Here is a 13,846-nt window from a genome sequence, read left to right as displayed (position 1 = left end):
CTAACTTGAACCAATCGCCCCCTTACTAAAGACACAGGCTGCTCAAATGGTAAAAATGGAAAACCCAAACCACCAAAAGTCACATCAGGAGAATTTTCACTTCTTCTCTCAGAAGCAAAATATTTACACCTAGTGGAAGACATCTATCTAGCAAGAGACCATCTTAAAGGACCCGCAATAAGTAGCTACTGGGGTGCAACTACTGCTGTGCTGTACAGCAGGTCTCTGTGTGTGCAGGTCAAGATTGCCCAGGCTATCTTGTCTTCTGTGGGGAACATGTGATTTTTCTAATTACCAGAGATTTTCATTTTTCCCCACCACCATTAGGGAAATCCTCAGTCCTCTGTTTCCCCTGGTAGGAGAGGATTTGGATGTAAAAGATGCCATACCAAAAGTACTGTTAGTCTCCCTATAAAGGAAGAGGAGGTGGCATGACCCAGGTGTGTAAACCTGGTGGATTTAGGTTGGGAAAAATCTTTAGGTATTAGTGTGCAGAGCAGTCTCTTCTTTTTCATCTTGTGTTATGTATGACTGAAGCAGTGTAGCGCAGAAGAGAAAAAGCACTACGAATGAAGTCTCCAAGCCCTAACTTGAAAAAAATTCTGGTTTGTCCTATGGGAGTAGGAATTCAAACTACTCACTGAATCCTAATTTTGAGTACATGTTTTCTTTACATTTCATAACATCCAGAGAGCAAGCCGCCAGCAACCTTTGAGCTTTAGCTCCACATCCTGAGAAAGTTCAGATTACTTTCTTCACTGCATGTCTTTTTTCCTTCCCAAGCAGGAAGAGGTGAAGACCCATCAGACCACAGCTTGCCTTGCTCCCTGTGAGAAATGCTGTTGACATAATGACCAGGCTTAGGAAGGAAGGGTTAGGAATGAACTGTTCTTTTCTTGTACCAAAACTTTTCCTAAACTGTCTGGTTGACTCCCATCCGTTGTTTTCCCTAAGTGGTTCTGGTGGCTACCACTTAATTACTACAAGCAGGACATTGCGGAAGGGAGTGTGAGAGGTGGAATAGATGGGGGCAAGTTGGTCAATGAATTGCTTTTTTTTATATTGTAACCTTCACTGCCTGAGTGTCTGAAAATTGCCAGGGAGGAACAAAATGTGCAGCTGTGAGTTTTAGCTCACAAGAAAAAGTTAGGAGAGAAGAGGAAGGAGGGCCACAGCTGTTGGTGTGGATGGGAGTATGTAGTGACTTTAATGGTGCAGGTTCAAAAATTGTCAAAGGTTTTCTCTGTCTTCCCCTGCTTATCTTGTACCTCCTCTGTTCTTGTGTCATAACTTTGCTTACTACCCACAGGCTAATTCTTTTTAATTTTGTGTGTATGTCTTTTTCTTTTCCATCTCATATTTGTTTGCCCTTTTGGCTGTGAATTTGCCATTGCCCCTGTACCCTGCCATACTCAAAGATTAGATATGGTGCAGTTGAAACACCAGCACTTTCTGGCTCCCAGTGAAATGCATTTTGGCAGTATTTTGCCAGTACTGCTGGGAGGCTCAGGGATCTTTATGGGCAGATTTCATACAGCTGTGATTGTGAATAGAAAGGTATGTTTTGAAGTGCTTTGAAAAGTATAGAGATGTGGGTCAGAGGAAGGCCTCATGATGTCTATTTTCATCAGTGGACAGATGCTGTGAGGGTGTGGGATTAGTCTAATAAGCATCATTGATTTTGTTATCAGCTCACCCAGATGTAGACTGGGAGGGGGGCAGGGGATTGGGTGAAAAATAGTTTTACAATTAAAAGGTTCAAAAGTCTGAGAGTCCTATTTTTCTAGAACTTGCTACTGTGAACTTGATGAAAAGATAATTATAAAGGAAACTACTACAGACTGTACATCCTGATATTTAATAGTTGAGTTTTATCTGAGTGACTCACTCCCATGACAGAAAAAAAAAAACAAACATGCCACCATTTATTCTTTCCACTGTCAATATCTTAAAGTATTCCACCTTCAGATCTGAGAAGCTATGATTAATTTGATAAGCTGTAACTTTCCATGTTATTTTTTCCAGTGTTTTTGTGTGCGTCTGATATACAAGTATGTTTTGTCATTTTATTTTTGAACTAAGAGTAATTCAAAGGCTGTGAAGATAAGGAAACATTTTGCGCCAGTAATCACTGAGGTTAATTCTGGAAAATAAGAAATTATAGAAAAACAAATGATTATTGGAAAGACTGAAATGTTATCAGAGATCGAGTATAGTGTGACGTTCTTACTTTGATTACATAAGTGCAGCTATTCCAAAGCCCTGGAGCAGCGGGGATGCAGTGCGTGCACTGCAACTTCTGCCACTGTAAATGCACCCTGGGATGCTGGGGAGCCCTGATGATCATTAATCCCTTACCTGTCCTCACACAAAGCTCTTGCACAGAGGCAGGCTGACGTATTAGACTTTCCAGAAGTCTTTTAACATCATTACGGCCCATGAGGAGTGAGAGAAACAGAAAAGGGAGGGTTGGGTATGTGGTAGCAACCTTCTGCTGGCAGAAGAGGCTAGATGGTCATTCACCTCAGTGGGTGCCATCCTGGCTTTTTTTTTTTAAGAGAGCTAGCATGGAATGAAGCATGCTGTTCTTTATTACGTGTTGGTATAGAATATGGGGTAATAATAATGGTTAATAATAGTAAAATAGTCAATAATATTAACTGTTAATAATAACACCTCATGTTAGTTTTATGTTAACTGTTTAAATGAAACACTATTACTGGCTTCTTCAAGGTCACATTGCAAGCTTCAAGTCCTTCCTTGCCAGTCTGCAGGAAGTTCTTACTTCACAATAGTTGATGATATAGTCAGTTCCCAGGTTTTATGCTTCTGCAAACCAAACCACATTTTAAAATAATTATTATTGTTTTGTCCAGGAAGTTATTCAACATCGGTATTCTCAGAGTTGCTCAGCATCTAATCTGGACAGTGGCATTCAGTTCTCCTCCAGTAAAAATAACAGCCTATCAAACTGATATTCCAGGAAAGTCTGTCAAACGGATGGATTACAGGAAACCCCAGAGAGAGCCTGCATTGAAATAGATCCTAAGAAGATGACAGATACATGAATCCCAGTGTTTTGCCAAAGTTGGAGACAGGTACAACCCTGTAGATATAGGTGGTAGCTCTTTTACTGGCACTGTGCATTGTCATCAGATATTTATTTAGACAAGAAGTAGCTTTACTTCTTTTTACTGAGCTGGCAAACCAGCAGCTTCCAGGAGTACAGACCACTGAACAGTGGGACTGGCCCATGTTTGGAGTATGTGGTACCCTCCATAGGGTCTGCCTGCAAGCAGGTAAAACAGGATATTTGTTGGAGAGAGATCTACCTGTGGCAAAGCAAACCCCAGTATCTTTGCTCTGGCAAGAGAGTTCCAGGGTCCTCAGTTTAGCTCAGTATTTGCTATATTCCCTGTCTAATCAGCCACAACACAGAGAAAGAAGCACAGACTGTTTCTTCTCTTGCTGAAAGGTGCTGTCTTACTCTGTAATTCAAGCTGCGGAGGCATCTCTAGCTCCCGTGCAAGTGAGAACATGTACATCACACACAACATCTTAGTTCAGGAAATAAAGGCCTACAGTGAGGATGTGAGGATTCATTCTTTAGTCTTTCTGATGGTTCATATTGTGTAGAGCTTGTGGTTGTAAGGTATTAAACCGCCTTTTTTTTTTTTTTTTTCCTATTTCATTTCAGTGAGATTTCTGTTGTTTTAGTTTTGTTTCTTTAATTTATTTAGTTAGTTATTTTAAGGTGGGGCAAGATTTTTTTTTTTTCTCTGTAAAGCAAACAGTAATTACTGGCATAAAACAGTCACATATTTTCCATGTTGTGGTCTTCAGTTACCTGGATTTATTGTTCAGCTCATACAAAGAGGGGTGGCAGGCATTGATTGATACTATATTGTAGTGTTGCTGAATGGGTGTCCAGTATGCTTTAGGCTGGGCTTCAGAGGTACTGAACTAGCCCTATGAGACCGGATTCTTGAATTTGTCTGAGATAAATGGTTTTGGATGACTTTTGCTATAACCCCTTGGAGGAACACACAGATGATAAACATCCTGGATGTTTATTGCAGCAAACACTGTAGTAGAAAGTCTTCCATCCAGAGGCTGAAGTTCAAACGTAGGAAGCTCAAACAAGATGAGTGTCAATTCTTGGTTATGTCTTCAGTCCAGTTTTTAGTTATGCAAAAATACTTGGTGTTGAAGTGTTATGGTGTTAAAATACTATTCATGGGATGCTCAGATAAAACTGTTAATATGCTCAGCCTTAAAGGACCACAAAGAATGTCTTTTTTTGGGAAGGGAATGTGTACTTGGGCTGCCCTGCACAGAACTCCATGTTGACCGGATAAGAGGCAATCTGTCCCATAGAGGTCACGTCCGTGGTAACAGTGACCAACTGTGTTCGAGAACTGAGCTGCAGTTCTCCTCATTGAGATAGAAAAGCCTCATTAAAGCCAAATTAAACCAATGCATTAGCATTTTCTGAACTGTCCTGCAAGCCTCTATGAACTTTTATTTGATGAATTATTAGTCCAGAAAAAAAACAGTTTGTTTCGATTTACTTTGACATATTAAATGGAAGGGGGACTTCCTGAAAGCTGTGCTTGAAATGTCCAAACCCAGGTGTTGGTTACTGAGTAATTGCATTTGCATTTGGCTGCTACTTGTTGAGTTTCCTGGGATTTGCTTAGGCCAGAATTTGGTGGCACCACAAAATACTGAGTGAGGCTGAAAATACATTTTGGGGAGCTGAAGGGAAGGCACACTGCCCTCAGAGTGCTGATGGGAAGTTTTTCTCAGTCGGCAACATGACAGAGGGTGTTTGTCCATTGAAGACAGTGTCTGTTCTGAACAGATTAGAGAGGACTGTGGAAACTAACAGGAATGGGCACTGAGGACCACCCTGGTGGAAGGGCAGTGAGCACTGCATAGGAAAAGGGTGTGTGAATTCCCACTGTGTGCTGAGGGTTTGAAGATAATTGCATGGAGAAAGGAAAGAGCTGAGAGATTGCCAGTGAGAGCACTATTTGCTCTTGAAATTAAAAAGCGGAAAGGAGATCCCAAAAGAAGGAGGCTGGCCAGATAACAGGATGAATAATAGGAAAAACAGCATTATGCCATTATGTGGATGGAAGTTAAGAAATGTTAGAACCAGACCAGATGGTAACACATCATCCGTCTCTGGCCTCCTTGGGCGTGTGAGCGAAAGTCTTAGTCTATGTTTTACCCAAGGGACTCTCCCTTGTTCAGTGACAAAAATAGATAACACTCATACTTTCTGGTTGTTCGAGATGTCGTTTCAGTGATCTTCAGTGCTATGAGTGCTTCAAAGGCCTGTGTCTTCTTATCCCCTGCTGCTGCTCCTGAGCACCCCTTCACCTCTGGGCTACTCCAGAGCACACAGCCTTTGGGACAACACTGTGAAACACTTTTTCCGCTTGTTCAGACAAAAATAGTTTTCATACTTCTAGAGGTTTTCCAGACTCTTCTCCCGCCCCAAGAGGCTGGGTTGGCTTTGTCAGACTGTTATCAGACCAAGCCCCGGCATTCAATCACAGGCACAGGGTGACACCTCGCTGTGGCCCAGCAGTGGAGATATCAGTGGCACTCAGTTGTCCCATGCAGGTGACAGTGCCAGCTGCTCTTCTGCACCCCTCTCCTCTGCCCATGGCTGTTGACAGAGTCCAAGCCTGTCATTTCAAAGTAGTAAAGCAATTACTTTGAGGTGACACATTGCATGTGTAAGAATTGTAGGGCATTGCTCTGTGTGCGTGATGCCCTGAATATAGCTCTTTTATCAGCCACATGGCTGATAAAACAGTAAATACACATCTGTGGCAGATTTAGGGAAAACAAAGATGGGCTGACAAGAGAAAAATATTTTGGTTTTGAGAGGAGGTACATTAAAGCCTCTATTTTTGTACCTGAACATCTGCATAGTGTCTGCTTGTTTTCCCAAAGACCTTTACGAGTTCTGGACAGTCCCAGAAAAAAAAAAAATGTTTATTTCTCATCCTAACTTTTCCTCTCTGGGAAGGGCCACAGTGCAGTGACCACTCCTAGAAGGAAAACCAGGACTTCATTATTCAGATCTGTTTGTCTTGGAAGACCTACAAACACCGTAGTGCTCCTATGACACATGACATGGGTCTGACTCCCTGTCTACTCCGCGTTGTTAATTTAGGCAGCTGTAGCTGTTGCCGTAGGTTTGTGGCTCCTGAGTAACCCTGTAGGAAATCTAAAGTTGCACCAGAGGTGTATGCTGGATCAGATAACCTAATGAGAGGTCTCGAGTCTTCCTGTGAGCCCTGCCCACTGTTGGCCGCGTTGGCTGGAGGAGGCCACACAGAGCCCTGCTGCCTTGGCCTGATGGGCAGCAGGCCTCAGCCTCTGCAGTCCCAGTCTTGTATGTGTAAGTGGGGGCTGAGTATGTTTATCATGGCTCATTGCAAAACTCACCTCTAAATGAAGCTTTCTCACTGGCCACAGTCATTTTCCTTCAGGAATGCAGATGTCTTGGTTGCCATCACCAGTGGCTGAAGCTCTATAGGAAAGAAAAATGGTTGAGGGGCATGGTGTCCTCTCTCCATGTGCAGTTTGCTCTAAGGCATCAAATGGTTTCAACAACATGGAAGTGTTGTTCTAGTAGCAGTGTGCAAGCAGCGGTGGGATTACCAGTAGGAATTTGTGTCCTACTTCAAAAATAGGAGCTTTGTCAAAACATAGCCTGTCATAATATACAGTTTTTCAACAGAGTTTAACTGCATTGAAGTTACAGACTAACCTGCTAGAAAGTATGTCTAGCATTTAAGAATGAAAAAACAAAGAAAGTAAGATCAGAAATTTAAAGATAATCCAATCCTGTGCAACTATTAATAAAAGATATATAAGCTGGTAATAGAGCCGTCATTCTGGACGAAGAGCTAGCTATCTAAAGGACGTTTATGTATGGAAAAAGAACTAAGAGAATGCTAGGGAGATTAATTTTAGACATCATGTTAAAATTTTCAGGCTTAAATTTATAATCTTCCTCCTTTGTATATGGGCAAATTACAGTTTTCTGGGGCCCTTTCATAGGGTATGTTTATTTTTTTATTCTTTGGGAGATAAGTGATAGTTAAATGCAATAAGTGTGTTTTCTGATTATAGAAAGATGTACGTTGCATGCCTCGCTGGGACAGTCCTTTGGGTAAGGCATTTTACAGGATCCGACTAGTAATTGCAGGGAGGCTTCTCTCACTTTGCAGTCCTGCTGCTGATCCCAAGGGCCCACTACAAACCATAGGCTCTGCTCCTCTTACATGTGCTCGTGCTGATCTACTTGGTGGACCTTGAGTAAATCTTTTACTTTTTGCCTCCTTTATTGCATCTTTCACCTCCACTTCTGTAATTTGTAAAAGAGGGTTAAGTGACTGGCCTACTGATCCCCTGACTTCAAGGACATTGCTCTGATGGCTTTTCCAGGAGCTCTGTTTATGGGTAAGGAAGTCGGGGAGAAGTCATAGATCAGGATTTAGTCCATGGTTTTCTTTCACTCTCTACATTGATACTTGCTGTGTGTTTCTAGTGGTTATCTTTCAGTGATTTTAATAGAGCTCCTCTAGCAGTAAATCATGCCAGGGAATTTTCCCTGCCTCCACATATTATATAGGAATTGTCCTTTTCCATGATGGGAAGGGGTTAACTGCAGTTGCTACAGCTAATATGGTATGTCTGTTCCACTAGCTCCAGCTACTCTGGCATGTTCTGTGTTTAGGCTAACACAAAACTATAAAAAATATTATTTTCTTTTATTATTAATTTTCTTCCTTCCCATTCGTCTTTGTGAATTCTTCTTCTATGAGTTCTTAGGAATTGTTTATGCCAGAGTATCTTGGGGAACAGCTGTAACCAAACTATTTTTCTGTGTGACAGAAAGCTGGGATCAAAACTCTCACCACCACTAACCTTTGTATTTGTTATTACCTGGTATGAAAACTATTATGTCAGATACATCCTACTTTTCCCTGTTTACCTAAAAGCCTGTGATCTTGATGTAGATGCTACAAGGATCAGAGAAACAGAAGCCTAAGGGCTGGACTGGAGCTTTTGTCTCATACAAATCTTTGACTTCTCTTTGCTGCCACCTTCATGTTCAGGGGGGAGAAGGTGACTCTGTTCTATGTTATGGAGGGATGTGCTCCAGCTCTCATATTGGCACCTTCCTCGTGTTGTCTGTCGCACTTGCTGCTGCCTCTGAACTCTTTGGAACAGTGCTATAGAGCAGTTTCTTTCACTCCTTTGTTTCTGACAGGCTGAGACAAGTACTTTATGCAGCAGCTCATGGTACCTTTGCTTCCTGCTCAGTTTTTTATCTGTTGTTGTAACAGGACGTCCATAAATTAACATTAATTGAAGATCTTCAGTTCTGGATCTAGACTCAGTGCATCAAACTCAGACCCAACATATAGATCAGGTGAGCAGATATCCTTCTTAATCTTGCCTGAGATTATCCAGGTGGAGCACTTCACTACAGTTGGAAAGGAGGCTTGTGGTTGATGGAAAATAGGCATAGAACAGCAGGATGAAGGAGGTTGTGTTCTCCTTGGTGAACATAGCCAAGTCGCTGGGTCCCACTGTGGGTGAGAAGGCTTTCTTCATAGTTGGGGCATGAATCAGACATTTATGGTGTGATTCAGTGCCCACTTAACGGTAACATGTATGAATTGTTATATGATTCATTTTCCTTCCATGAGTCTTAAGGGGGCCTGTTGATAGTTAACACAGATGCACTATTCTACTTCAGGTGTCTGCAACAGGTGGGATGAATCGCACATGAGAGTCTGGGTCCAGTGGGAAGATGATAAGGTCTGTTTGGAGATGTTTGATTTTGTCCTGTGTGACAGATAAGGTTTTATTTTGTTTTAGTTAGTTACTTTCTTAAGGAAAAAGAAACAGAGGAAAAATGAACATGTTTTGAAACCTTGCGTTTGTCAGATATGAAGCTAGAAGGGAGCAGAGAATGCCCTGGACAGAAGTGTAGTCAGTATTCCTTACGCATTCTTGTAAGAAAATCCAAAGAAAGACCATTACTTTAGCAGTTAATTTGTAGAAGAAGAAGAAAGCCCTGCAGTTAAGGCAGCCTGTTAACAGGGTAGGGACTGGGAGCTCTGGCGTTCAGTCACCAAAATGAAAGATGTGCAACTTCTTTCCTTGGCTTCATGTAGCCAGGCACAGGCAGGGCTCAGGGCAGAGATGGAACAACTTTCATCTTTGTAGCGGGCTCCTCTGGGTAAAGACAGGAAGGAGATGGTGGGGGTATTGATAAAAGTCTTGCTCTTTTTCTGTTTGGAACATAAATTTTTAGATGTCAAGGTTTTTCAATAACACCAGGGTGTTTAAAAAGCATAGACTTTGAGAAAAGACTTGAAATTGAATCCGTATTTTAAAATGGATTTGTCATCACTCGCTGCACTTGGTGTTCTTTGGTTGAGAAAATTAGTGTTATCCTCAGCCAAAATTCAAATACTGTTAAAAAATGTGTGGAGTAAACGTGCCTAACTCTGAAATTTTAACATTTTTGTGGGATTTTCTCTTTAGACATATAGCATTTTAGGAGAATGAGGCACAAGAGGGTGAGAAATTGAGGATATAATTTAAGGAACATAAGTTTTGTCTCGTTCTTAATCAATGAAAGCCACTTTTGTCTGGTGGCACACTGTCCTGTTTTCCAAAGAACTGCAGAAAAGCACCTGCTCTCTCCTAAAAAGATCAGACTGCTCACACACAGCCACCATGCCACACTTCATTGCCATCTCAAAATAGGTGGCACATCTTCTTTGAGCACTGTGAGAATACAAGGGAAAACCAAAGAACCCCCAAAATCTCTCTCCCCACCCCACACCCCAAAAAAAAAAAAAGAAGAAAAAAAAAAAAAAAAGAGGAAATTAATTTGAGGTTTGCTGGGTGTAGCGCAGCACCTGTTGAATTTAGGAGCACAGAGCTCCTAAATTTAGGAGCCAGCTTTGGCTGGCAGCAGGGACACAGTGGCCTGACGTAGCTGGGGGTCCTGCTGGACACAGCTGTGCCCGTGCTCAATCCCTGCTGCTTTCTGCCATCTAGTGGTTAGCAAAACCTGTCTTCTGCCGAGCAACTAACATTAAAAAAAAAAAAAAAGAGAGAGAGAGAGGCAGGATGCAGTATGCTCTGGGGGAAAGAGAAGCGAGGCACGACAAGCATTCTGCCCTCTCTTAGCCAAGTGGACACAACGCTCCTGCATCCTCGGGTCTGAGCTCTCTTTTCCAGAACATGGCTGGGTAGCACAGGTTTTTCTTGCTGATTTTGCTGATTCCAGCCTCATCTAGACTGAAAAGTACTTCAACATCTCACTTTTGGAAGTTGCCAAACAACTAAGCTTCCAATTTTTTATTTTTATCATTATTATTATTATTTTATTTTTGGTGAGTCTTTACCCTCACTTAACTGATTGGAAACAACTATTAGGTTAGTCTGGTGCCCAAGCAGTGGCACTGTGCCACTGAGTGCTGCCTACTCTCCAGATGCTTTATATACAGAAAGAAATCCAGACCAACTCCAGTCTTCAGGGAAGGTTGCAAGCCTTGTCAGGTTATCAGGATTTTTGTTACTGCACTGTAAGAACAGTTCCTAGAGGAAGTAGAGTGCTTTGACTCATTCATCCAAAATTTCCATCCATATAGAAAATGAAAAACAATATTGTGTTTTAAAAGTCTGGTACTTTCCACCTTACCCTTTGTGGTAATGAGATAAAGTAAAAACAGGAGATTGATGTGTCTTTATTACTTATATCCTCTTCCTCTCCCACCTGCCCTCTTCCCCAGGAAAATCACCACATACCTCGCAGCAGAGGTGCGGAAAAGCAGATGATTTCCCCTGCCTGACTCAGGGGTAGGGGGCAGGGGGCTCCCTGGCTGGTAGGGCAGGTCCTGGCTGCCCCGGGCATCAGGTGCCTTCCTGGGGCCAGGGCATCAGCCCCTGAGTGGGGTCAGCACCTAGGTGCTCAAGCCAGAGGTGGTTAGTGAATCCTCCAGGAGGTGGGGAAAATGTGGATTGCACAACCTGTTCTAGGGCCTCACCGCTCTCAGAGTAAAGAATTGCTTCCTAATGTCTAATCTAAATCTACCCTCTTTTAGTTTAAAGCTGTTACTCCTTTTCTTATCGCTGCTATATTTGCATGCAGACTCACCACTGAAAGAGCTCAGTTAAATATTTGGCCTAATCAGAATGCGTTTATCTGTTTTCCAAGGTAAAAAGATATTATGTCACATCTGCAGGGGAAGGAAGAAAGTATGGTGCTGGCTCCTCTTTCCAGTCTCTGCAGTAGGTATTAGCAGGCATGTCGAGGCTCAGGATTGTCACGACTTCTGCCAAAATCAATGTGTATAATTTGAAAATTAATTTTTATATGTGTAAAGAGCCCATACTTCCCTTAATACTATGACCTTATAACTGACTTTTTAATGCTATGGTCAAAGCTTGCTAACCTGTCTGTTTTCTGGAGCAAGAATGCTGTTTCCAAATCAATGAACTCACAATCTTTTATCTAGCACAGGGCACAACTTTATTGTTGTTGTTGTTCTTGCTATTATTATTATTATTATTACTATTATTATTTTCTCAAATAAGGAATTATTTGAAAACGGTGTTGCTGATTTAGAAAAATAGAATCCTCCAGGGTGTTGACTCTGCTTTTTCAATCATTGTGCCTCAAGAAAGATGTCAACCAATTAGAGAGAGCAGAGAGAACAAAAGCGAGACTGTTGGTGGGTCTGTTGAAAGATTTGAGGTCATTCAGTCTAGTGTGAGATGTGATGTCTTCAAATATACAAATGCACACCTGTAAAAAGGGTGGGAGAAAATATTCTCCATTTCCACTTGAGACAGAGTAGGAAGTAATGGTTCTAGGTTCATGGAAGGATGTCTAGGCTAAATGATAGGAAAAGCTTCTACTTGTAGTCATTATAAAATGCTGGAATAGAAATTAAGGCGCTGGAAATTGAGGCCCTTCCAGCTGGTGAAGGGCCTGGACCATAAGTCCTATGAGGAGCGGCTGAGGGAACTGGGGTTGTTTAGTCTGGAGAAGAGGAGGCTCAGGGGAGACCTCATTGCTCTCTACAACTACCTGAAAGGAAGGTGTGGGGAGCTAGGGGTTGACCTCTTCTCGCAGGTAACGGCTTTCAGTATTGTGATCTTGCGTCAGGTTATGTTGTCCTTCCCAACCAGCTTTCTCTTTTCTTTCACTCTGCAAAAGTCATTTCTTTAATTTTCTAGACAGGAAAGGCAGAGGGCTGATAAGTACCCAGCGTGTACTTATAAAGTTCACTCCCAATGAACTGCAGGCTGGACCCGTGGGGTGGCCAGAGGGCCCTATCCAAGTGAGATCTGTGATCTTAAGTATAGCTCTACGTGGCTTTGTCAAGAGTACACGTACCGTATTAGAGCCAAACATGGGAGCGTATGGCTCTCAAGAAGGCAGTTCTGTTTCATTATTGGAACTGAGCCAGAAACTGTCTGACTTCCAAGCAGTTAACACATTTCCTTTATAAGAAATGGGTGCATTTTTTGTACAGCATGTTGGGAAGTGTGTTCCAAAGGCTACTTCAGGGTTGACCTATGTTTCTTCTCTTTCTTACTAGGAAAAAAGTTCCCAGGGCCTTCTCTGCTAGTGAAAGATGCTGAAGTGCTAATTCTGATACCGGGTATCCTCTTGCCAACAGACCAATGCTGCAAAACTCTTCAAAAGAAGAAAAAATGAAGCCGCCTGAACCAGTTAAAATCTCTCCCTGTGAATTTCTCAGCTTGTACAGCACAGTGGAAATCTGCACTTCAGCATGGAAATCTGCACTTCAGCAAGGGCTGCACCACTTCAAGATTTTTGCAAAGGAATGTGATGTCCCCAGGATTTCAGGGTTGAGTTTTTGCTCTGCTTTTGTTCGCTTCCATTCTGAATTTGCTTTTTGGCACCCTATCCCTTAATTTAAGATCAGCCAATTACTTTCACAGTTTTGTCTTGTCTCTGTCTTGTCTTTTGTTTCTCTTTCATGGGATTAGAGCTCTGAAGCTCTTACAAGAAAGAAGAAACACCACCCTGGAACATGAGAGCCTTGTGTGGGCACTGAGAGCTGTTTTTACTCAACCTTTGTTTCGTCAAGAAAAGTAGGTGTATAAAATCAAAGTACATGTTGCTTCCCATCACATGCTTACATGTGAGACCACTTAAAGCCTGTTGCCAGACAGGCAGAGAAGAGGAAGCCAGTAGATCACTGGGTTTTTCAGCCCCTGAGAGAGATAACCAACCACTGTGTGCAACCGTGAGGTCCCTGGCTGGGGAGCTCATCGTGATTCTGTAACCACAAATTATGTAAGGTGTGCTTTTGCCTCTTACTCTCGTACTGTGTTAGAGGCTGCTGCTGTAGTTATCTTTTAAATGCAAATTTCTTGAGAAAATAGGGGTCTACTGAAGTTACTGCTTCCAGAAAACCACAGCTGTCAGTGATTAGGGCATAGACAAAGAGAGTAATTTATTTTTTATTTTTATTTTATTAAATCTAGATGAGATGACATTTCCAAAAGATTCTGGGCCTCTGCAGAATTTGTGAAAATACAGCAAAGTGAGGCTAAATCCCTAATATGAACTTTAAGTAATATATTTCTGGGTATTAGCAGCTTGAAAAAGGAGAAAAAAAAATAGCAGAAGCCACCTCTGCTTCACCATCCTTCCCATAATCCAGAAATAGTAGAAAGTAGGTGAATTTCTCAGTACACATGAAGTTGACAGGCAGATCTCTCTTACCAAGGTAGAAATTGTTGTAGAATAGGT

General features: G+C 42.0%; 1 protein-coding gene across 7 annotated transcripts in view; it reads left to right on the top strand.

Moving 5' to 3' along the window:
* LOC309877643 (OX-2 membrane glycoprotein-like) overlaps positions 1-13,846 on the top strand; it is a 38,732-nt gene that overhangs the window by 24,112 nt on the left and 774 nt on the right. For 2 of the 7 annotated variants that reach the window (XM_082759218.1, XM_082759221.1), the window contains one exon: positions 12,663-13,182. In XM_082759218.1, the coding sequence (XP_082615344.1) occupies positions 12,663-12,781 (119 nt within the window). In that variant the 3' untranslated portion in view covers positions 12,782-13,182. Of the gene's footprint in view, positions 1-12,662; positions 13,183-13,846 lie in introns of those variants that run through there. The other 5 variants (XM_082759220.1, XM_082759224.1, XM_082759219.1 and 2 more) reach the window with 4 other exon arrangements.

The sequence above is a fragment of the Aythya marila genome, assembly GCF_965140915.1.
Source record: "Aythya marila genome assembly, chromosome: 1".
Classification (NCBI taxonomy): Eukaryota; Metazoa; Chordata; class Aves; order Anseriformes; family Anatidae; genus Aythya; species Aythya marila.
This window is presented reverse-complemented; position numbering and strand designations above follow the sequence as displayed.